Below are 24662 nucleotides of genomic sequence, written 5' to 3' on the forward strand. Positions count from 1 at the left end.
TTAAATTATGACAGACTGAAATTTTTTTCTTAAAAACTAAAACCTATCAGACAGAAACTACAATGAATTTTGTTAAAATCATATTTATTTATTCCGAACATGTATGTTTTTACTGCAATCCTGTTATTTACCACAAAACATCTTTCATATGATCTGAAAAATATTTATATCACTTGTTTTAAATGGAAAGACAACAAAAAGAATGTTTCCTATATATAACTTGCAGTGATAAAAGCAAGTAATTGGAATAATTAGGCTTATGCATTTTAACTACTTATAGTATTTGAAGATATATCGAAGAATCTCTTCTGAAGGATTTTTCCTCCAAAATAATAGCATTTTATCCTTTTTAAAGTATTTGTTTTCCTGTTACAAAAAAAAAAGATAGTATTCATTTATTAAAGAAAATGTGGAAACACTAGGAGAAACAAGTTTTAAAATCACTTATCTCACGAACTAAAGTAATCATAATTGATATTTTGGTGTATAATTTTTCCAATCTTTTCATTATTTATAAACTTAAAATATTTGCAGTAATTAAATCTTTGCCTTCCATCCAACCTGGTTAACTTTTTAAAAAATTAGTTTAAAAAATATATGTACATACTTTTGAAAGTCAAGTAGTGCTGTAAGTCTTATATAAGGAAAAAATAGAAGTCTCCTTCCTCTTCCTTGTCTGTCCACTTCAGATTCCTGCTCCTTAGTGGTGGCCACTATGAGCCTTTTTTTTTTTTTTTTTTTTTTTGGAACTGATTTTTTGTGTAATTATTTGTAAATAATATGTTTGTGCTTCTAGGTTTCCTACATTTTAGATATTATATGTTGATATTCTAATATGACTTAATATCCTTCAATATTTCCCCTACTCTGTCCTCCAAAATGATAAGAGCACCTTTGTTTAAGTCAGGGATTGTATTACTGAGGTAAGGCAAATAATATTCATAGATGAACCTTGTAGTATGTTTTGTATTATAACGTTTTCTTTTTCATAAAACTTTCTTTTTCCTGGTATTAATCATTATCTTTTTTGGTTTATTTGCTTAGTTTTCTAAGTATTTATCATTAATTCATCCCAGAATTTATCCATAGACTGTAAAGCTTCTTTCAATACATATAAATGCATCAAATTATCATCCAGATTTTTTTTTTCATTATTGTAGCCCTATATAGCAGTCATTTGGGGACTTCCATAATCCTAGGAATTCCTTTTTTTCTGTGGAATCCATGTCCTGATCTCCATGTCCTTCCTTCAGTGACTTACATCTTTGTTTCTCTTTGATTTGTTGTACCTGTATTACCTTCCTGCTAATGGCACATAAATTTTGAGACCCTATATGTATTAAAACATAACTTTTCTACCAATATAATATGATAGGCCACTATGGAATTATATATTAGCAATTTAGAATATTGAAGGTATTGATTCAGAGTCTTTTAACCTCCAGTATTGCTTTAAGTGTGGCATCGTTCTGAATCCTGTTCATTTGTATGATTGCCTTGATTTCTTATTTTTGTTGTTGTTGTTTTGCTTTCTGGAAGCTTTTAGGATTTTTTCATGCTCGTGGTTCTGCAATTTCATAATAATGAAATGTGTATCTTGGAGTGTGTATGTGCATACATACCTTCCTTCCTATCTTCATTTTTTAATTTATGAAGCTGTACCTTCATTGGACCGTTTTAATTCAGAGGTTTGTATCTTCAGTTCTTGGAAATTTAGGATATTATTTCTTTGATAATTTCTTCCTTTTTTTTTTTTTTTTTTTTTTTTGAGATGGGAGTCTTGCACTGTTGTCCAGGCTGGAGTGCAATGGCGTGATACTGGCTCACTACAACCTTCACCTCCCAGGTCCAAGTGATTCTCCTGCCTCAGCCTCCTGAGTAGCTGGGATTACAGGTGCCCGCCACCATGCCTGGCTAATTTTTATATTTTCAGTAGAGATGGGGTTTCACTATGTTGGCCAGGCTGGTCTCGAAATCCTGACTATGATCTGCCCGCCTCGGCCGCCCAAAGTGCTGGGATTACAGGCGTTAGCCACCGTGTCTGCCTCCCGTTTTTTAGTATTACCTCTTTTTGGAATTCCTGTTCCTCAAATGTTAAACCTTATATAGTCATCATATGTTTTTCTTTTCTGTTTTCCATTGTTTTATCTCTGGTTTTGCGTTTGAAGAGCTTATGTTTATTTTTCAAATCTTCTATTGCGTTTTTTGTTTTAAAATTTTTTACTAATTTTTAAAACCTCCTTTAAAAAATTCTCAGAACTTTCCAATGACATCTTATTCTTGTTGTTTGATCTTATTTCTCTGGAGGCTGTTATAGTGTTTGAAGACTATTTTCCCAGTTCCTTATATTGTCTGTGCTTCTTCTAAGTTCTTCTTTTCTCATGTTGGAGGCTTCATCCTTTACTGTCTATTCATATTTAAAAGTAAGACACACAAAAAGGGGATTGGAAGCTCAATGTATGTAGTTGAAATTATCAACTAGTAATGATTGTAGTAAGGCAGTCGGGTGAGCCCCTTACAATACATGCGTCTAGGTCTTTTCTTTTGTTCTGGGAAATGAACATGGATGTGGGTCTTCTAGTCTTCTGTTTGTGAGCTGTAGGCCTAGCTGCTAGCCTTAGATGAACCCAGGAGGGTTGTTTTAAAAACTAACAAGCAATCTTAAACCTTCCTGTTTTTAGTTGTACCCCACTTTTACACACGGTTATAACCAGAGCTTCTGATTTCTAAACCTATCCAGGTGTGTACTACAGTAAATGGAGTGTCAACTTGATGGCATTCCCCATACATACACTGGCTTAGGTTTGTGCTTTCAGTGATTTCTGGTCTACAAAGTTAGTTACCATTCAACCATTCACATTTACAGTTCCCAGAAATTTGATGATTTGGTTGTTTTATGATCCTGTTCCAGTGTCTTTACTTTATCCTAATGGGGTTATGCCTCTTTAAAAATCTTTTTTTTTTTTTTTTTTTTTTTTTTGAGACACCTCTTTAAAATGTTTTTAACTGCCATGTTAGGGGTTTCAGAAAGCAACAGAGGTGAACACGTGTATTCAGTCCTTCGTGTTCAGTTGGCAGTCTCTGTAATCTCTAGTCAACTTCTACCTCATCATAAAGACTCTTTGGCATCCCTATCAAGGGTAGATTACTTTTGTGTTAAAGATTTATAGAGAATCAAGTTTCTTTTTAATTAGAGCACCTTTCTTATTTTAGATTCAATCATTTGTTCTTGTTTTTTTGTTTGTTTTTTTGAGACGGAGTCTCACTGTCACCCAGGCTGGAGTGCAGTGGTACCATCTTAGCTCACTGCAACCTCCACCTCCCAGGTTCAAGTGATTCTCCTGCTCAGCCTCCCAAGTAACTGGGACTACAGGCACATGCCACTACACCCGGCTAATTTTTTGTATTTTTGGTAGAGACGGAGTTTCACCATGTTAGCCAGGATGGTCTCGATCTCCTGACCTTGTGATCCACCCGCCTCAGTCTCCCAGAGTGCTTGGGATTTCAGGCCTGAGCCACCATGCCGGAACTGTTTTTTAATATATATCTTTCATGTAATCTTTCACATAAGACTGTCATGGGAGCAATGGCCACATGTGTTTTTGCTTTACCTTGAATCAGCAGATATCATAATGTCACACAAATAGGAGGGGCCCAGTAAATTATTAATTAAATGATTAAGCATTTTCTCATGATTCATACTCTTCAAAATATTGATTTAGAACTTTAAAGAATTACTGTATATTGTATCTATACATGTAAAATAGTTTGTATAACCATTCTTGAATAGTTGAACATTTAGGTTTTTCAAATTTTTAAATAAAATTGAATTAGCTTTCTTTGTGTTTATTTTCATAGCACAACTTCATATGCTTGTTTCTGAGGCTGTAAACATATATTGCCAACTTAGGTTTGCTTTATACCAGTTCCACTGGCAATATTTTGTTACCCATTTGCTATTCCTACTGCTTATCAGCATTACTTTTGTTTAAAACCCTTAACAGTAAAAAGTTTTGCAACCATTAACTCAACTTGATTTTAGTATTAGTTGCATATATCTGAATTAATACCACTTTTATTATAATAGGTGTATGAAAATACATTATCTCACTAAATAATTAATGACTTAAGTTTTGTCTTTCGTTATTGTTGTCTTTTGGGATTATCCTTTTCTTGAATCAAAACTTTTTGGTATTCTATGTTCTTTGGTGTTTCTTGGTAAATTTTCTAGTATTAATTGGTTAAAAGTCTTAAAATATGATTAGGTCAAAAAATTTATGATAGGATTTTGATTTGAACGTGGTAACTAAATTAGTTTCAGTTGAATCTAAAGTAGATTGGTGGCTTTTATCAGATGAGGTAAGGAATGATTCTGTTGCTCTCTTCGGATCTGGTAATTTGGATCTAAGGGTCTTTTCTACGTTTGTATGATCTTATTCTTAGGCTTTTATGAGGCATGCATTGAAATTTGGGAGTGTGGTCAGGAATGACTGTCCTGCCCCTTGGATCTGAGCAGAGATTGGAGTTATTCAAGGTTGGTAATGACCACATTCTAAGTGGATTTTACCATACTTCAAATGAACCTTTTTTTCCTAATTGGATTTGGAAGTAAAGGTAAATGTAGATTATGAAAACAATATTGGAAGAGTCTGTCAGATGAGTGGGGGCAATGCTTTATTTAAAGCACTTAATTAAGAAGTATTAGATGTCTTCTATTAAGGATATGTGTGCATTTTGTGTTTAATATACATATGCAGTATATAACATACCATACTTATCATTTATTGAGCAGTTGATACAGCTAAGCATTATTCTTGAGGACTCTACATATATGTATTAACTCATTTAATTTGCATGACTAAGAGGTAGATATTTACCCTTATTTTACAGTTGGATGACTGTGGCTTATTCTTAATAATTGTCTGCATTTCAACTGCTAGTAAGTGGTGGAACTTGGTAGCTCCTGAATTTGTGCTTTTAACCACTGCACCATACTGTCTTCCTTTTGATCTGTTGTTAATTCTAACCTAAACTCTGTATGATTCTAATGTGATTTAAATGTGTATTTTTCTTTTAAAAACAGTTGGCAGAGCACATAGCATTGTTCTTTAGCTATGTTCTCATCACTGAAGAGTGAGTTAGCATCATCAACTGAATATTAGGGCTTTGGAGTTCATTTCTTCTATTAACTTATTAAAGAAAAACTAGTTTAGAGAAGGGGAAAATTTATCTTGGCAAAGAGCAACAAGCAGGACTTTTGCAGTATCTCTCCCCGCAACTTCCAATATGTAAGAGATTTAGAAATAAGCTGAAAAAAAAGTCTTGTTCTATGATTTTTTTTTCATTATCTTAGAGAATATCCTCCCTATGCCACACATACAAACACATATTAAGGTATTTGTGTTTTTGATTCAGTCTGTAGTTTACATAGTAGAATGAAATATTTCATTTATCCATTCAACAAATATTTGAGAGCCTACTATATGCTAGGCTTTGTTTTATATGCTAAAGAATAAGAAAGACTCAGTTACTGCCTTCATGGATCTTCTGTTTTAAAGAAGTATAGAGACAGAAAATGTTAGATAATAATCAGTACTATGCAGAAAAAATACACTATCAAGGGGATAGAGAAAGAAGCTGCTATTTTAGACAGGATAGTCTGTCATACTATCTCTTAAAGACTTGAATGAAGTAAGGGGTGCAAGGTTTGGTTGTATCTGAGCAAATGTATTTCAAGCAGGAAAAAAAGGAAGTAGGAAGATCCTGGAAAGGGATTATCTGGCATGTTTGAGGAACAGCAAAGAGCTCAGTGTAGCAAAAATGGTAAAGAATCAGGGACCAGATATTTGTTTCAAATGTAATCTGGTAATTTGTCTAAACAAGTGATAAGTTTTATACAGTTGTCATATTTCTTAGTATTTTTAATTGCTCAGATAATACATTTAAAGTGGCTAACATGAAGTAAGGCCTTTTTGTAGAGTTGTCACTTGGTAACCATTGGGGCTGGTTCCAGGACCACCCAGGGATACCAAGATCGGCAATGCTCAAGTCCCTTATGTAAAATGATGTAGTATTTGCATGTAACATATGCACATCCTGTTGTATACTTTAAATCATCTCTAGATTACTTACAATACCTAAAACAGTGCCTAGACATCACATTTGTGTGGATTCAGTGTCATATCATACTTGGTGCACATCAGATTCAAGTTTTGCTTTCTGGAACATTTTGGAATTTTTTTTTCCTGAGTATTTTTGATCAGGGATTATATTTTCTTTATTTTCTTTTCTTTTCTTTTTTTATTTTTTTGAGATGGAGTTTCGTTCTTGTTGCCCAGGCTGGAGTGCAATGGTGCGATCTCGGCTCTCTGCAACCTCCGCCTCCCAGGTTCAAGTGATTCTCCTGCCTCAGCCTCCCAAGTAGCTGGGATTACAGGCATGCACCACCATGCCCAGCTAATTTTTTTTGTATTTTTAGTAGAGATGGAGTTTCTCCATGTTAGTCAGGCTGGTCTCAAACTCCTGACCTCGTAATCCGCCCGCCTCAGCCTCCCAAAGTGCTGGAATTACAGGCATGAGCCACTGCGCCCGGCTATCAGGAATTATATTTTCAATATAATTTCTTGGTTGAATCCCATGAATGCAGAAGCCGCAGACACAGAGGGTCGACTATATATTATATACAAATTACTATTTAAAACCATAATTAGATGAATAAGACAATTTTTAAGATACGATAGATCCTCTAGTTATTCACTGACACCTAAAAATATATATATTTTTTAAATTACTTATTTTAAATTACATAGTATCTTAATGTGAAAGGAAGAGTGCTAAGAGCTCGTGTATACTCATTATTTATAGATATATTAAGCCATTATGAAATGATCATATTTTCACAATAATAAGCAATTGCCTCATTACCTAAAATTTAATTTGCTCAAATTTATTACTAGAGGACTTAGTAAGCTTAGGTTTCTTAAGGACAACAGAAAACTCCTAAGTGGCTTGAATAAGATAGAAGTTTGTTTCCCTTACCAGAAACGTTAACACTTAGAAACATTAACACTCTTAGAGTAGTTTGGTGATTTTCATGGATTGAAGCTCGTTTTTATCTCGTTCTTCTATTATCCTGAGAACACAGTTTCTGCCTCATGGTTTAATACGGCTTCTTCACTTTAGCTATCACATCAGCATTTCAGCAAGCAAGAAAGAGGAAAGGAAGATCTTCCCTTTTAAGGATACAGTACTTCCCAGAAATTGCACATACCACTTTCACTTTATATCCCATTGGCCAGATCTTACATTCAGGCGTACACTTATCTACAAGAAGACAGGGCTACATATGTAGCTTTTTGGTTTTTTGTTTTTCATTGTGGGAAGCTCTGTATCTGTCTAACTTTGATGACTCTATTAGGAACAGTGTACACCTATCAGTCCCTGCACCACAGGTCTTTTAAACAATAAGGAGAAATTAGTTTTATAGTAATATGGGTTTTTTTCTATTTTTTCTGTATTAAAGCTTAAATTATCAAATATACTATAGAATACTCTGTGAATTTTTTAAGAGATAAAATTGTCCTACAACCAACCATATATACTTTTATATACCTTTATGTTATCAATATAAAGTAATTATTAAGATAGTGATTAAGAGTATGGAGCCAAACTGCTTAGGTTCAGGTTCTACTAGTGGTATAACCTTGGGCAACTTACCTATTTAACTTTTTGTGACATAGTGTCGTCATCTTAAAATGGGAAGATAATAATACCTAAGTCATAGGATTGTTGTTAGGATTAAGTAACTGGTTGTAAAGAACGTAGAAAAGCTCCTGGCTCAGAGTATAGCCTCAAATGCTGTTAGTTCTTACTATCAATTGGCAGGTTCTTAGTGAAAGTACTTTTAATAATACCCTAAGTAAAACATAACTTTAAAAGTTAACCTATGAAGATGCATTAATGTTTCCACTGGGGTGGAGAAAAGGTGGTTGGGTATCTTTAAAATGAGTCTAAATTTGCTTATTTCATTTGGAGTACTTTATTACTTATATTAAGAGATTTTCTTAGGTAGAGAGCTGTAGTATTTAGAATATGTATACATATGTATATGTTGTATATGTATACAACTGTATACAATGTATACAGTATATGTTACTTTGCAAATAGTTGTTTTTTAAACTTTCCACAAAATGTGTGCCTTTTAAAAGTCTATTCAGAGCCATAATAGCAAAAGATTATTAGCAGTGAAAATATTTTTTCTTAACCTGTATCTTGAGATAAATAAATGAACAGGAACCTATTACAGTTGAGAACCTATTAAAGTTGTAGCTGGAACTACAAGCATGAGCCTCCATGCCCAGCCTCTAACTGGGTTTGACGGTTTAAAGTTGAGAATCTTTCAAGGTGGAACTAGGCTTCATGTTAAGGCTTTGTGTAATTTACTTTTCCAGGAAGTCTTGCCTTAATCCCTGGGCCTGATTACTATAGACTCTGTTGTGTTTTTTTATACAGCATTCTGTATGTAACTCTTTTAGCACCTAGCATATTTTATTGAAGCTGTATATTTGTGTCTATCTCCCCTACCACATCATAAGATTATGTCCCACTCATGTTTACATCATCTACATCCTACACACTGTCAGTATCATAGATTTAATTAACTTATTATGCTGAACAGTGAAACAGGTTGCCACTTTGTAGGAGTTTTGTTTTTTTTTTTTAATCTTAAGTCAGAAATTACAGTAATTTATTCAAGGCCTTAAATTGTTCTCCAAATTTGGCCATCTGCAGCAAGATGTTTAGAAATAGGCATATTTCCAAAATAAGCTATAATACTTCAAAGTAATGTTCTGTGTTACTGAAGTGCAGTTTAGGCAAGCTGTGCTTCCTGGCTCTTTATTGTGTACCTCCCATATGTGTGCTTCTATTTCTCCATACCAAGGTATCACAACAAGAAATTTACTGGTATGTTTTAGAGTATGACAACTTTATTTAAGAGGTCATTTAGTTAACTCATGTCATGCTGTGTGAAATGCAGGAGTAAATAAGAGATGGTAGATAATCCTTTTGATAACACGTATTTTGCCTGTGTTGAGTCTGAAATCAAAATGTCCCACAGTTAACTTAGAGCTCAGGTGAAGTGTGTGTGTGTGTATGTGTATGTACAGGTAACATATTTGTATATCTATCATATATATTTACATATTTTAGTGTCAAAATTGGATTATTTTTACCACTTACTCTTGCATTAGAAGATGATCAAACTCTTTAATTTCATAACTAAAAGTCAGCCGACAATCTCCATCTTATATGTGGGCCTGTAGAGTGTAGAGGACTTGCTGAGGTGATAAAGGTAAATGCGGTTAATCTGTAGAGGACTTGCTGAGGTGATAAAGGTAGATGCAGTTAATCTGTACTCCTTACTCATGTGCTAGCTAGCATATTGTTTTGTTTTTAAAGGGACTGTGCTGAAAAGTACTAAAATGCAATCCCAGACATTTAATTTTTAGATATTTTTCAAATGGGCTTTAAATTTATTATTATTATTATTATTCATTTGTTAGAGACAAGGTCTTGTCCTGTTGCTCAGGCTGGAGTGCATTGGCACAAAATAGCTCATTATAGGCTCAAACTCCTAGGCTCAAGTGATCTTCCTTTCTCCACCTCCCAGCTAGCTGGGACTACAAGCATGAGCCACTGTGCCCAGCCTTTAAATGGGTTTTAATGTGCTATTCTAATAGTCCCATTAGAGATTCAGGCATTTGAGAAAATCCTGTATTTTATAATAGACTAAAAATAATGGTCATCCTAGCTATTGGCATTTATCAAACAAGTGTTATGATGTAAAAATGCTGGATAAACCACAGAATGTTTCATGCATACCTTTTTTCTTCTCCACAGCAGTTCATAATACTGTTGTCCCTTCTGCATTTAGTAAATAAAAAACTTTTGAATGAAGAATGACTCAGAGGAAATACTATGCTACTATGCTCATCAGCTTTAGTATTTTTATTTTTTATTTATTTTTTTATATTTTTAATCATTCATAAACTTGGAAGAAGTTTTCAATATTTGTAATATAAGATGTTTTCATTAACCTTATTTATTTAAATATGACTTTATAAAGCCACATTGGCAAGTTGAGATGAATTTTTCTGCTTATTTTTTATTTTAACATTTTAATTGTTTTTGATTTAGGAATATGAACTTCTCTCAAGTTTTATTTTTGACAAGAGATCTATAGATAAAATTACAAACAACTTTGAAAAAATTTTAAAAATTCACATTTCATATTAAACTTGCAAGATTAGGATATGATACGTATATTGTTTTTACATTTCCAAAAATAAATAAGCTTTATTCTATTGGTGTTGCTCCCAAATCACATTGTAATCTTATGAAAAATACTGTGCTCAATAATTTTCTCTTTACACCACCTTTGTTTGTTGTTGTTTTTTGTTTTTTTCTTTTTGCTTTTCAAATAACTCCATAATCTTCAAACTCACCTTTCCTGTCTTTTTAAAGGTCGATTGAGCTATCCACATCCAGGAACTGACAATCTATTGATGTTAAATGGTAAGTTTTATAAAAACATTTTGTGTTTCCAATTGGTTTATGTAAAGATGATTTAATACATGTATCTCTGAACCTCTCCATACACACAGTTTAATCATTCTATGAGTATAAAAATAAAGTTACTACTATTCCTATACAAAAGGCAGAATTAGGAATCTGAGTGTGTTCTGACTGGTAAAGCCGTCATTTGTAACAGTATGACTAATTCAGTGATCACAGACTTGGAGGCAGTCCTGTTTTGAATATTGCCTTTCCAGTTTCAGATATGACCTTGGACAGATTACTATTACCTTAGTTTCCCCATCTGTGTAATGAGAATATAGTCTCAAGGTTTATTGTGAGATTCAAATGAGATGTTTGCAAAGTGCGTAGAACTTGTTACTTAGTGTAGCACTTGTGTTTGTGGTTAAATAAGGAATATACTGGTGACTATAAATATTGTGATCACACTAAACTTATTCAAACTAGAAAACTTACATAGTGAAGTTCACCAAAGTAAGGAAAATAATAAATTTTCGTTAAAGTTAGTTTTCTTTCTGTTAGACAAACATTAACATATTCAGAGTCTCAGTACTTAGCACATCCGTGATTGTGGGAGTAGAGATGGAGGATTAAAATGTCCTTCACAAGAGTATTTTTAAGTCAGAGGGTGGGTGTGGAGAGGGAAATAGGAAGGGGAAAGAATAGAAATAGTATTAATATTTACTTTAAAAAACAATATCATTAAAATGGCTTGGCTCTTGTATTTCAACTAAAGCTTTGCTGAAATAACATGGCAATGAAGTTGAGGAACAAAAACTGAAAATAAGGTACATGTAAAGCTAGACCATGTGAACTAGTATTAAGACAGAAGGATGGAAATAAAGTCTAGGCCACATAGGAGATGGTCAGGGTAAGTAGGATTTTCGGTGAGAAAAATTGAAGAAGCCGAGCATTAGATGAGGTGATTGATTTAATCATTCAGCATTTCACTGTTGAGTTGTCTAGCACATGCCAGCCTAGTCTAAGCATTGGGCTATCTAATTAGTGAGAATCCTACAGGGTGGTTGTGGTCAGAATTGCCAGGGTACTACTGGGGCCGTACTGAGTCATGTGGAAGCAAAGAACTTAGTATCCACAGTGTATCTGCATCTTACATTATTAGTTATACTAAACATTATTAAACTAATTGATGATTTTGTCAGTTGCGAAAAGCCCTTATAAATAATCTAGATGTTAGGTGGAAAAGTGTTTCATCACACAGCAGAAAGAAGAGTATTCAGGCCAGAGTTGCATCTTGTGGACAAATCTGCTTTGTATATTATGTGAGTAGTCTTAGTAGTCTGTCATTTGGGGCGACAATGCATACTCAGTACAGGAAGCTAGCCTGGAAACTCTGAACTTTTTCTGGCAAGGTACTAGCAGGGAGAAAAAGATAATTAAACTAGGACATGAAAATGTGTTTACATCAGGAAAAGAAACAATTTGATCCAAAGAGAATTTTTTTTTAACTTTTTTCGCATCATTGCTTGAGAGTAAAGCAAGATAATTGGGAATATTTGTGGGTTAAAGAAGTCGCAACATAATTGGGAATATTTGTGGGTTAAAGAAGTCTTGAATATTAGGGATTTAAATAGTTTTAGTAAACACCAAGGTTATTGAAGAGAGAACTAGGCAAAGAAATGTACTAATAGGTAAGGGGATATTTTTCTTGAACTATTTTTTAACTATGTGTAATTCAGTTATATTCTTAGCATATGGTCTCTCTGGGAAATGTGAGAATTAAGTGATATTAGTATTCCTGTACTAAGTATTTATTAAATGTTATTGACGGATTAAAGAAATTGTTGTTTCTCATAGTACATAGACCGACTTTTTGAATTATGAAAGTTTCTCTTTAAGTATATCACGTTTAACTCACTTTTAGGCATTTGGTTAAGTAAGTTGAATTAACTGACAGAGCTAATATTGTTAATTTTAAAAATCAATGTTTAATAATAAATTTTGCATCAGTCTTTTTATAGTGGTGTAGTATAGTAGCTAGCTCATAGTGGTTGCTAACATAGATTCTGGAGCCAGATTATCTGAGTTTAAACCCAGGTTGGCTTTTTCTATCTGTGTAACCTTGAACAGCTTACCTAACTTCACTTTGACTCAGTTTGTTTATGTCTAAAACAGAGATTAGCATACTGCCTGACTCAGGGGAACTGTTGTGAGAAGTGAGTGAATTCCTTCATGTAAAGTATTTAGAGCAGCTTCTGAAAGTAAATGTTAGCTAAGTAGTGGGTGATGGTGAACAGTGATAAAAATTTATTTGAAAGAGTAAAAATCATGTCCTATAAATACATGAAGTTAGGTATGTCTGTGTTGGAAAATATAAACTTAAGAGAAAACATAACTGATATTTTAAACTATTTGAGGTATATTACAAGTAGCTAACAAAGATGGCCCATTTTGTGTTCTTGCAGAAAGCCAAACTAGAACTATTTGTTAGAAACTCTCTTGGGACAAAGTTTAGGTAAAATAACCCCCCAAAAAGGTAAAATAACTCTCTGAGGCATTGTTTCCTAAAGTGTGATGCTGTTGCTCCTTGGAGTACCCAAGATGACTTTTGATGTACACAGATACCCACTAAAATAAATGCGTGACTGTTGCAATTAAAGAACATTCCTTAGAAAATGCAGAACTGACAGAAAGCTGACAGTGATGCTAGGCTTGAGTTTCTTTAATAAAACACACTATTACAATTGTTAGGGCCGATATGGCAAATATATCTGTAAACATATCTGTAAAGATTTTATGATTCTACCTTAATAGTTAATCAGCAGTTATGGTTCATCTTTTAAATATTCCTTTAAGTAAGAAATAAAGAGAAAATGGGATAAAAGCCAGGAAGTTGATCAAACTCATTAAAACTATGAAGTGTCTCTGGCAAATCCTTAACTCTAAGCATCTGTTAGCTCAGATATATAGTTTTTTAAAAAAGAGGTGTAATACAATAAATACCTGTATATCTCATGAGGCTGTAGAGATATTTTTAATTTAAACAACAAAAAAACCATATAAATATAACTACAAGCAGTCTCCTTCTGAACAGACCATATTCCCCAAATTAAGTTGAATTGACTACTGGAGACTGTCACTATTGAAGAATTCAAATATGTTGAAGAGTCCATATTTAGCATCCAGAAGCACTTTAGGGAAGTCACGTTATATAGAATTGTGTAGATTGTCTTGAAACCAAAGGTGAAGTACTTCTGAAGTTAGAATGAAAGTATGTATGTTTATATTTCTAAATGTATAAATCCTAAACACTTTTTATTATAAGTAGTTTTTAAAAAACCCTGTAAAGAGCAATACAAAATGATTTATCATTCAGTATTTGTATTAATATTTGAATTATATTTTCTTTACCCCTTTCTCAAGGAAAATAGCTTACATTTTTGTTAGTACATAATATTTTTCAAAAGAGAAACAAATAGAGCAGAAGTATTGGTGGCCAGGACGGGGTGTGGGAATGGTATTATCAAGCTAGTTAGAAATGTAAATCTGCTGTGATAACCCAAGTACAGCTATGTATGTGATAAAGAGCTTACTGTACTTTCTGAGAGGAAAAAAGTTATGTGTATCGTTTAAGAAAATTAAGTCAGTAATTGTATTTCTGAAGGCAGACGCTTTAACTATATCTATTCAGTCATAAAAATAGGAAAGTGGGGTAGCCATCAGTTCTTTTTTTTTATGCTGGTGGAATGAGTGGAGGAAATAAGCTTTTTTGGGGGTCTTGAAAAGGACTATGATTTAGGGGCCAGTCGCGGTGGCTCACGCCTGTAATCCCAGCACTTCAGGAGGCTGAGGCGGGCAGATCACGAGGTCAGGAGATCAAGACCATCCTGGCTAACACGGTGAAACCCCGTCTCTACTAAAAATACAAAAAAATTAGCTGGGCGTGGTGGCGGGCACGTGTAGTCCCAGCTACTCAGGAGGCTGAGGCAGGAGAATGGCGTGAACCCGGGAGGCGGAGCTTGCAGTGAGCCGAGATTGGCCACTGCACTTCAGCCTGGGCGACAAAGCAAGACTCCACTCCGTCTCAAAAAAAAAAAAAGGACTATGAATTAGAAGCATAGTTCTCTCCTTAGTTTTGGCTTTTTCAAGTTGAAAAACCTAAAAATGTCATTAGGTTCCTCATCAAGAGAACTTTAGCCTGTATTTCCAGCTGATTTAATGTGTTTGTCTATCCCTTCCTCTAGCTGCAGTAGTTTAGTTACAACTGTAGCTGAGAGCCAATACATATATGACCCTACAGTTTCTAGTCAGAATATTAGAATCATCCTGTTTTTATTTTTTGTAGCTATAGATTAGAACCTTAATAAGACGATTTGGAAACCAGAACCAAAATTGTGAAGTCGCTTGTCTTCAGGCTTTTCTCAAAGCCTTCTTATTTTTAAATAAATAAGGACACACATGTGTCAGTAATACATGTTTAATCTACCTGTGCTTATAAACGTGAACAGGTATGTTAAATAGCCAGCTCCTTATGTTATTTTTGTAACACTTCATAGGTGTTCTTCATTTTTATACAAGTTTTTCCTTTTAAAAATCATATTCTCAATGAGTTTGAAGGACATATTGTTTTAAAAAGTCTTTTTAAAAACATAAGTCACTTAGTTTTTTTCTTAATAGGTAGGTGTTTCTCATAATTCTGATTCAGAGTTATAATGGAACATACTCCAGAAATTCACATAGAAATATTGGTAGGAAAGTGAATACACACACCATTGTTTAGTGTGCAGATTAGTTATTTCCATAACAGGGAATAGGAAATATTTCACATGGTTTAGCTTCATCTGTAGTCAGTTCTATTTTTGGTAATGTAGATACTTGGAATCTGAGAGTTGTCCAAAAAATAAGTAGAATAGCTCTTTACAGGATTCTAAAATTCCTCAGGTATGAGATAGTTGGAGAAATTTTCTAAATGATTATGTTCAAGCCAAGGAATGAAAACTTAAGATGCTATGAAATTTATGCATATTTTTACCATTTTAGTATTGAGTAGCCTCAGCTAAGAACATAAACTGGCTATGATACCATTAATTTTCTCAGTAGGTCAAGAATTAAGTGTGACATTAAGACTTCATAATTCATCATTTGACTTTAAACTGGATGAAAATATTTTTATTTGCTTTGTAAATCTTCAGCTTTCTACACCTATGAATGAAATTCTCCAAAACAAATTCATACTGGATTAATACCATTAGGCTATGCCCAGGGATAAGCAGGAAACCCAAGTGACTCATCCTGTGAAGTGGTTTGGGGACTGTTGACCATTTCTAGGCTTAATACAACTATTCACTCTTCTGTAGTCTATTTTTTCTTTTTTTTTTTTTTTTTTTCTGTGTGTGTGTGTGTGTGTGTGAGAGAGAGAGAGAGAGAGAGAGAGAGAGAGTCTCATTCTGTCTCCCAGGCTGGAGTGCAATGGCATTATCTCACCTGCCTGCAACCTCTGCCTCCCGGGTTCAAGCAACTCTCCTGCCTAAGCCTCCCAAGTAGCTAGGACTACAAGTGCCCGCCACCACGCCTGGCTAATTTTTGTATTTTTAGTAGAGACAGGGTTTCACCATATTGGTCAGAGTGGTCTCCAACTCCTAGACTCAGGTGATCCACCCACCTCAGCTTCCCAAACTACTGAGATTACAGGCGTGATCACCTGTGTGCAGCCCTATAGTCTATTCTTGATCACTCTATTATAATTTCTTGTATCAGTCTGATTTTTCACAGTTGATCTCCCATCAGTTAGAGTTTTTTAAAAACTTTTATGTTTAGAAGACCTAGACAACAAAATATTAAGTGCTGCTTTCACCCCTATCTCAGGAGAGGAGGAATAATATATAGGTCAGATAAGCTATGAAATAGATCTGCCGGACTTTGAGGTAATTGGAGCTCAAGGATAGGTTCAGTGTGCAACAGATTATATAGCTAAAGACACTAGAATGGCAGAGATGCACATGAAGTTATTTTATATAAAAGGGTCTGATATAAGCCTTATATTTATTGACTTATTTCTTAGAATTTAAATGACCAAGAGTTGACAAGGTTGTTTTTCCCACTTTTTATTAGAGGAACTAGTGTGTTATAGACACACTTCCTTGTAGTAAAGCATTAGTATAAAAGAGAATGTATTTCATAATGTGAAATGTTTTCTTTTGATCTTTAAGTTTTATATTTTTAGGTAGACGTTTCTGACAACTTTCAGTACATATTTTTACTTGAGATTTATTCACTATTGAATTTTTTGCAGGCCTAAAAAAAATCTGTGAATATGAAATAAGATCTTAATTTTAACAGTCTTTTTTTGTTTGTTTGTTTACTGCCTTGACTTCATATTTTAATTTCAGGGTAAAAATACTCATTGTGTATTCAAATTTGTGGGGAGGAGTTCCTTTAAAACAATTTGTGGATTTTATCAAACTGGTAGTTTCTTATGAAAAAGAAATTACAGTCTTTTTGTTTTTCCGTAGGAATTATGTCACTGCAAGTAACATAGATAGAAATGCCTATCTATTTCTATGGTATTTAACATATGTACTATTCTATGATGATGTTCATAGTAATTTGTATCTGAATCCCTCTTACCTCATAGGTAGACATAAAAACAATTAGTAGATAGCTGTTATACCATATATTAAAATGATGGAAAGCATTATTAGCTATAGTAATTTCTCTAAACAAGTTTAAATGTTGATTTCTTAAATCCTGTCTAATCTGTACAGGCTTCAGAGTGTCAGTCTAATAGTGGTATATCTTCTCAGTCATCTGTTCTTCTAGCACTACTTCCATGCAGGGCTTGGTATAATGTGGATTGGATCTGAATAGCTATTTATTGGACTATATATGCCATACCATTCTTTATAATAAGTGGAAAAATAAGCATTTAGTTCAAGTTGTTTCCATTCACTGGGAAAATTATTTGGGATGCTATTTCTTGCACAGTGTTATATATTTCTATCATCATTAGATGAAACAAATATTTGTGAATTTTAACACAAATGCTAATAAATGGTGTATTGTTCATTTCAGAGTTTTATGTGATTCAGATGATATATACTTACCTATAAATAAAAGTCCTTTGTAGAATGGTAAAACATGCAAATCTTATATGGTGACTTTGTCATTGCTCTTAAAACAAAGTAGCACTAATTTTCAGATGCCCACATAGCTTTTCATGTCAGAAATATTTGTATATGTGGGCTTATTTTTTAGTTCTGACATTTTACAATTTGTCCTTTGTTTACATGCAGCAAGGAGTTATGGGCGAAGACGAGGTAATTCATTTCCGTTTGCTATGGTATAATTGTTTCTAATTGGGTTTACTGATCAATGTTGTAATTACTCTAGATTTTTCATGCAATCTCTGAAAACTCACAATTGTATTTTGATTTGAGCACTTGTCGAAGTTTTTAATTTTAAATCTCTTTAACTTTCGAACTGTATTTTTATACTAATTGTGGTTATTTAATAAATTTTCCCTTTTTAAACTGTTGAGATTTAACTCTAGTTTTTAAAGTTATTTCTGTATCTCTTAAAGATGCTATTTATAGTTTGTCTGCTTAAATATGTTTAATATTAGTGAAGGTAGCATGAAGTATGATTTTTCTACTCTCTAAATGTGTAACTGTCATATTTATGATGTATAATTTACAACTCTAGCTTGTTAGTTCTATGTTGACCCAGTTGAAAATAATACACACCAAATAGATTATTGTTAACACTGATTTATAGAAATAATGTTGCTTATATTTCTCTGTTTTCTAAGAATGTAACCCTTTCTTTCCCTTTCTCTTTCTCTCTCTCTCTCTCTCTCACACACACACACACACACACACACACACACACACACACATATACCTTCTCCCCTTTCCTTTTTCCTTTCCCTCCCCCACTAAAGTATTCCCCACAGAGTTCTTGTGTGGTATCCTAAGGAAAGAGGACTATGTGATGCAAGACTATTATTGAACTTCCTAGGAAAGCAGCTGATGTTTTCTGTGGCTGAAGCTGCTTCTCCTTTTGCCATGTGCAGACTAGTAGATGGGATGAGAGGAAGCAAAAGTATGCTACTAGATTGTTCTCTAAATGAGCAAAAATCATGATGTTTATATTGTTAGGCTTATTCCAAGTGCCACACTGAATAAAAAGAGTTTTATTTGGCCTCTAAAAATCTCCCTTAAGCTATGGAGAATAGACAGTAATAATAATGCCCTTTGATCACTTTTATATACATGTGCTAGTGCTTCCATTTCTTTTCAACTAGTCATGAATGTGTGGACTTTTTAAACAAGCAAAACCATTTGCCACGACTGACAACCAAAACTAGTATTTTATATTCTTAAGTGCTCCCAATTTTATATTTCAGATTATCTGAATTTAACTTAATTTTTTAATATGTTTCTTCAAATGCTTGACTGAATCTTTTGGTTCTTCAGTTTTCAAACTAAAAATTTAGAGGAGATAGACACTCAAGATTTAGAAAATTGAAGCTGAACAACTTTTCTAAAGACGTAGCAAGCTGAGAAGTGGGGAAAGTTTGGAAGTTTAATACTATTTTCAAACCTATGGACTAACTTATTTCACTATGCCATTTTAATAATGGAGCTTCAGTTCTCTGAAACACAACCCACTTACCAATCTGTGATTTTTAGGCATTTTGAAGCTATAGAGCAATTCAGAATTCTTGCCTTGTTAAACATTTTTCATCTTTTAACTGTTGTGGCTTACGTTTAGTCTAATTTCATATACTCTCATGTAAATATCATGACCTAAGAAGTTTTTAGGAACAAAGTATTAGGAAGTAGTGTTATTATTTGTCTTCTTCTCAGTTCAATAATTGTAGATTATGATTGTGATATTGAGAAAAAGCAAAAATTTTCCCCTGCTTTTATATAGGAACCTGCTTTCGTTCCTGTATATCTCGATACACTAGAAGCCATAAAGAATTATTTGACTTCAGAACTGCCTTCCTGCATTGGAAGCAGGAAGACTCTCACATGGTTTTAAGGCTTCTGATAAAAGCTTCCATTAGGACAGAACTGACGGTTGGCACACATATTTGGTTTAGCATAAGGGGGAATGAATGCCTGAATTTTCATCTCAGATTATATGGCCTTAGTAAATTTTTAGCTCATCTTCTATGAACAGTAGCAGTCTACTTTTAAAACTTTGATTGTGAGAGTCACGTGAAAGCCACACTCATTAGAAATAACTACTGAGAGATTTTATCTGAATTTTAAAGTACACTGAAACAGTAAGTAATGATTTTTTTTAAAAAACCTGCATACCAAAGGAATGACTCAGAAATGGCTAGTCACCTGGTTTTCTTCCTATTTTTTTACTGTTTTTTTCCTGTTCCATCCTAGATATAACAAACCTCAGACTGATAACCTTTTTACCACCAAAGACCCCCTTTTATATAGCCTCATGTTTTAGATTTGATCCATCAAAGAAACTGCATTTGTTTAGAATTATTTTGTTAAAAATGAGTTGCTTATCTTCTGTTCATGTGGGATGTGTCACACTGAGTTGATATAATTTTTGCTAAAAATAAGTCGTGGCTCTTCTACCAGTGCAATAATGGGTGAACAGTTATTTTCACGGGACATTCTTACTTTGACTTTTGTAGTCCTGTTCAGGAAGAACTGTTTTTCTTCTTTCATGTAAAAGATTTCTCACTTGACTACAGTCAAATCAAGTTAATACCAAAACGACTTTATGTACTTGAATTTCTTAATAATGTCAATAAGAACTTTAAAGCTAGCTCTAGGTATTAATTTATGAAATATACTTTAGGAATAATCAAAATGTAATTATGCTAGTAGTAGTTGAGAAAAGCAGAGATTTCTTTCCCTGCTTTTTAGTTGGAACCTACTGCCACTACTGTGTATCTCTGTCCCCTGGTAGCCATAAAGAGTTCTACTTTAGAGCTGCCTAGGGGGCAGCATTAGGAAGGAAAAGGGTTCACATGGGGAGCTGACTTTAATATGGAAAACTACTTATCATTTGTATTTATTTTGTATTCATTGTTTCTTCCATTCCATTCTGAGAGTGAACATACTTGTCCAGGATTCAAGTAGGATGAGGGTTGTGAAGGGAGGTGTGAAGTGTAACTTAAGTTCGATCCTTTCAACTTAAACTATTTCTATAGCACAATCAGTTCCTTTAATAAAGGATTAAAGGGCTACTGTGTTCCAGAAGGAATAAAAATATGTAGAATATTTTTAGTAATGGAAATAAAAACTTATTTTAGTTAATGGTTCTAAGCCCCAGGAGGCAATCCTTTTAAGCAAGTAAACCCAAAGCTTGAGTTAGTAGATTACATATGGGACAAGAAGATAGGAGAAATAATTTTAAAGGGAGACAAATGATGGAAGTTTAATTAGAGAAGTTTGATTTATTCATAATGTATAGTCATTCAGATTTATGTGCTATGATAAATAAGGAATTATTGAAAATGCAGTATGCTATATACTGCTTTAAAGTTGATCCAGGATTTGCTATTTGAAACAATCTTGTGAAGTACCCAGTGTTGGCAGTTTTACTCGTGTTGCCCAGGTTGGAGTGCAATGGTCCGATCTCGGCTCACTGTAGCCTCCACCTCCTTGGTTCAAGCGATTCTTCTGCCTCAGCCTTCCAAGTAGTTGGGATTACTGGCATGCGCCACCATACCCGGCTAATTTTTGTATTTTTACAAAAATTGTTTCGCCATGTTGGCCAGGCTGGTCTGGAACTCCTGACCTCAGATGATCTGCCCACCTCAGCTTCCCAAAGTTCTGGGATTACAGGCATGAGCCACTGTGCCCGGCCGAGTGTTGGCTTTTTAATTTTATCCATTCTGATGGTGTGTAGTCCCTCACTGTGGCTCTAATTTGCAGTTTCCTGATGACTAAGGATGGCGTCTAAACACCTTGTCATGTGCTTCTAACCCATTCCATTGTATTCTTCTGTAAAGTTCCCTTACAAGTCTTTTGCTCATTTTTAATTGGGTTGTTTTTCTTCGTTATGGGAGTTGTTTATATATTTTGTCCTATTTTCCAGCAGCGTATTGTTTGTCATCCACTTTTTAACAGTATCTTTGATAAGCAGAAAAATGTCTAAATTTTCTTAAAAATCCAATTGTTTTCATTCACCATTAGTGTCATTTAGTCCTGGGAAATTATCACTACCCACAAGGTTATGAAGAAATTCTAGTTTCATTGTTTTAACTTTTACATTTAAGTCTGTGATCCTTCTTGGATTTATTTTTCAGTATGGTGTGATACAAGGATCAAATGTATTTCCCCCTCCAACTAGAAATGCATTTATTGAAAAGATTTACTTTTCCACATTGAACTAAAACATCAAGTGACTATACATGTGTAGGCCCATTTCTGGACTCTTATGTTCTATTTGTCTACTCTAATATCAGTTTTACAGTCTCAATAACTATAGCTAACTAGTGAGTCTTGAAACTTGGTAGTGTAAATCCTCCAACTTTGGCTTTTTTGTTTGTTTGTTTTGTATGCTTTCCTTGATTGTTCGTAGGTCTTTGATTTATTATAAATTTTAGAACTGGCTTGTGAATTTCTAGAAGACTGTGTGCTGAGATTTTGGATGGATTGTATCCAATCTATAGATTGGATAATTTGGAAAGAATTTACATCTAACATGGTTTCTTTTGTTTATTCATTTATTTCATTTTATTAACATTTTCCATAGCAATTTTTTGTCATTTTCAGTGTAAAAATCTCGCATATCTTTTCTTAAGTTTGTCAGTATTTGGTGGGTTTGGATGAGATATGGAAATGATATTTAAAATTTTTCCCAGTTTATTACTAGCATTTAGAAATAATTTGGTTTTTGTAAATTGAATTTGCATTTCTTCCCTAAATACAATTATTTCTACTAGTTTGATTTCTTTGAATTTTACATGTACAATTATGTCTATACCAAATACTTTTATTTTTCTTTGCCAGTACTCATGACTTTAAATTATTTTTTTCATCTTCTTTGACTTGTTGTACCTCCAGTAGTACAATGCTGAGTAGAAATAGAGTTAACATCCTTCCAAACCTTCAAGAGAAGCCATTTGATAATTTATTATTGAAGACTTTCACTCTTTTTTTTTTTTTTTTTTAAATGCTTTTTATTGGATTGAGGAAATTCCCTCCTACTCCTAGTTTTCTGGGAGTTGCTTTTTTTTTTTTTTAAATTATGAATAGCTGTTGAATTTTATCAGATGCATTTCCTACATTTATGGAAATGATTTTATGCTATTTCTGTTTTTGTCTGTTTATGTGGTACAGTTAACAGTAATTGATTTTAAAATGATAAATCAATCTTATGTTCCTGGGGTGAACCCTACTTAATCATGATATGTTTTCCTTTGTTATCTATACTTCTGGATTCATTCCGCCAACATATTTTTTAGGATTTTTGCATTTGTGTTCATGAGGGACATTAGTATACAGTTTCTTTATAATGTTTTTGTCAGATTGCAGTTGTAAAAACAAGTTGTGAAGTGCTTCCTCTTTCTTTATTCTCTGAAAGAGTTTGTATAAAATTGCTGTTTTTTTCTTCTTCAAAAGTCTAGTTAATTTGCCAGTAAAGCCACCTAGGCCTGGATTTTTCTTTGTTGGAATATTTTCTTATTTTGATTTTTGAGTTATGATTTTCATTTTTTAATAGATAAATAACTATTCAGATTTTTTCTCCCTCTGCCATTTTTGAAAAGCTGCATTTTTCAAGGGATTTGTTTCCTCTAGTTGTTAAATTTATTACCATAAAGTGGCTAATAACATTCCCTTTTTCATCTTTTAATGTTTGTAAGTTCTATGTTGATTGATATCTCCTTTTTGTTACTTTATTTCCTTCATCTTACTTTCTATTTTATTTGCTATTCTTTTTCTAGCTTTCTGTGGTAGAAACAAGATGATTTGTTTTAAGCATGTCTTGTTTTCTAATATGCTTTTAAAACTACAAATTTTCCTTTAAGCATGGCTTTTGCTGCATTCCAGCAAAATGAATTTGTTGTGTTTCATTATCATTCAGTTTTATTCCTTTGAGGTGAAAGAACCTGAAAACATATGTATGGTATCATTTAGAAAGCATGTTTAAGGTACACTACAGTGGTAGACATAAACTTATTTAATGGTTCTCCTTTTATTGTCATAGTAATTTGAAATATGATAAAAGGATAATTGGCAAAGTAAAAAGTCATACTTTGTCAATGATATATATTCTTTTAAATGAGTGTTTAAATCTATAGCTTTTATGGCTTCTTGAAAAAAAGCAGTCATTATTGTCCAACAGTGAAGATTCTTGTTAGTATGGCTAGTGTACTAAATGTTCTTAAACTTTTCATTACATTCTTTGTTTAGCTGAACTTTGTTAATAGATTATAGACACATAGATTATAGATGTTTTTAGTTATATGAATACTAAGGGCAATATTTTATTATAGTAAACAAAAAACTGGAGTCATTTTTGGGTCACTTTTCTCTTTGGCATTGCTTATAGTGTGATTTGTCACCGCATTCTTTTTTTTTTTTTTTTATGTAGACCCTAAGTATTTGTGATCCATATTTTTTCTCAACTTAAATGTCTGTTAGAAAGACATTTAAATACTTACTGTATTTGTGACACTGCTAAGTTTTTATTTGTGTTAGGGCATTTTAAAGTGAAAAACTTTCCAAAGAATTGGTATATCTGAAATAAATATAGAATTTGGATTTTTGATTTTTTCCCTTAAAATCAAGTTTGTATGCATGCTGTTTATCTTATTCCTTTTAAAATAGAGAATTATTCAATTAAAGTCTAACCTTTAAAACTTTGACCAGTTATTCACAATTAATATTATTTTTAGTGGATCTTGATGTTCATTTTATTAAGTAAAAATAGTTTCATGTTGAAGAGTTTCCTTTCTGTTCATCACAAAGAACACTGACATTTTGTTTTATATTGCTTCCTATTTCTAATAACAGGTATTTGAAAAGTTAAGCAATATTCACAAAGTTACTCAGTGAACACGGGTATTTTTCAGAACATCGTATTTAAGCAGCATTTGAATCTTTAGAATAATTCGC

The 24662-nt window shown here is 33.2% G+C and overlaps 1 protein-coding gene across 11 annotated transcripts in view; it reads left to right on the top strand.

Annotated features, from left to right (window-relative positions):
• Positions 1 to 24662, top strand: part of CPEB2 (cytoplasmic polyadenylation element binding protein 2) — a 66226-nt gene that overhangs the window by 20785 nt on the left and 20779 nt on the right. For 5 of the 11 annotated variants that reach the window (XM_045392147.2, XM_045392151.2, XM_045392148.2 and 2 more), the window contains 2 exons: positions 10525 to 10575; positions 17850 to 17873. The exons of 2 other annotated variants lie outside the window; for them this stretch is intronic. In XM_045392147.2, the coding sequence (XP_045248082.2) occupies positions 10525 to 10575; positions 17850 to 17873 (75 nt within the window). The remainder of the gene's footprint in view (positions 1 to 10524; positions 10576 to 17849; positions 17874 to 24662) is intronic. 4 more of the 11 variants (XM_045392149.2, XM_045392153.2, XM_045392150.2 and 1 more) reach the window with 1 other exon arrangement.

Source organism: Macaca fascicularis, chromosome 5 (genome assembly GCF_037993035.2).
Source record: "Macaca fascicularis isolate 582-1 chromosome 5, T2T-MFA8v1.1".
Classification (NCBI taxonomy): Eukaryota; Metazoa; Chordata; class Mammalia; order Primates; family Cercopithecidae; genus Macaca; species Macaca fascicularis.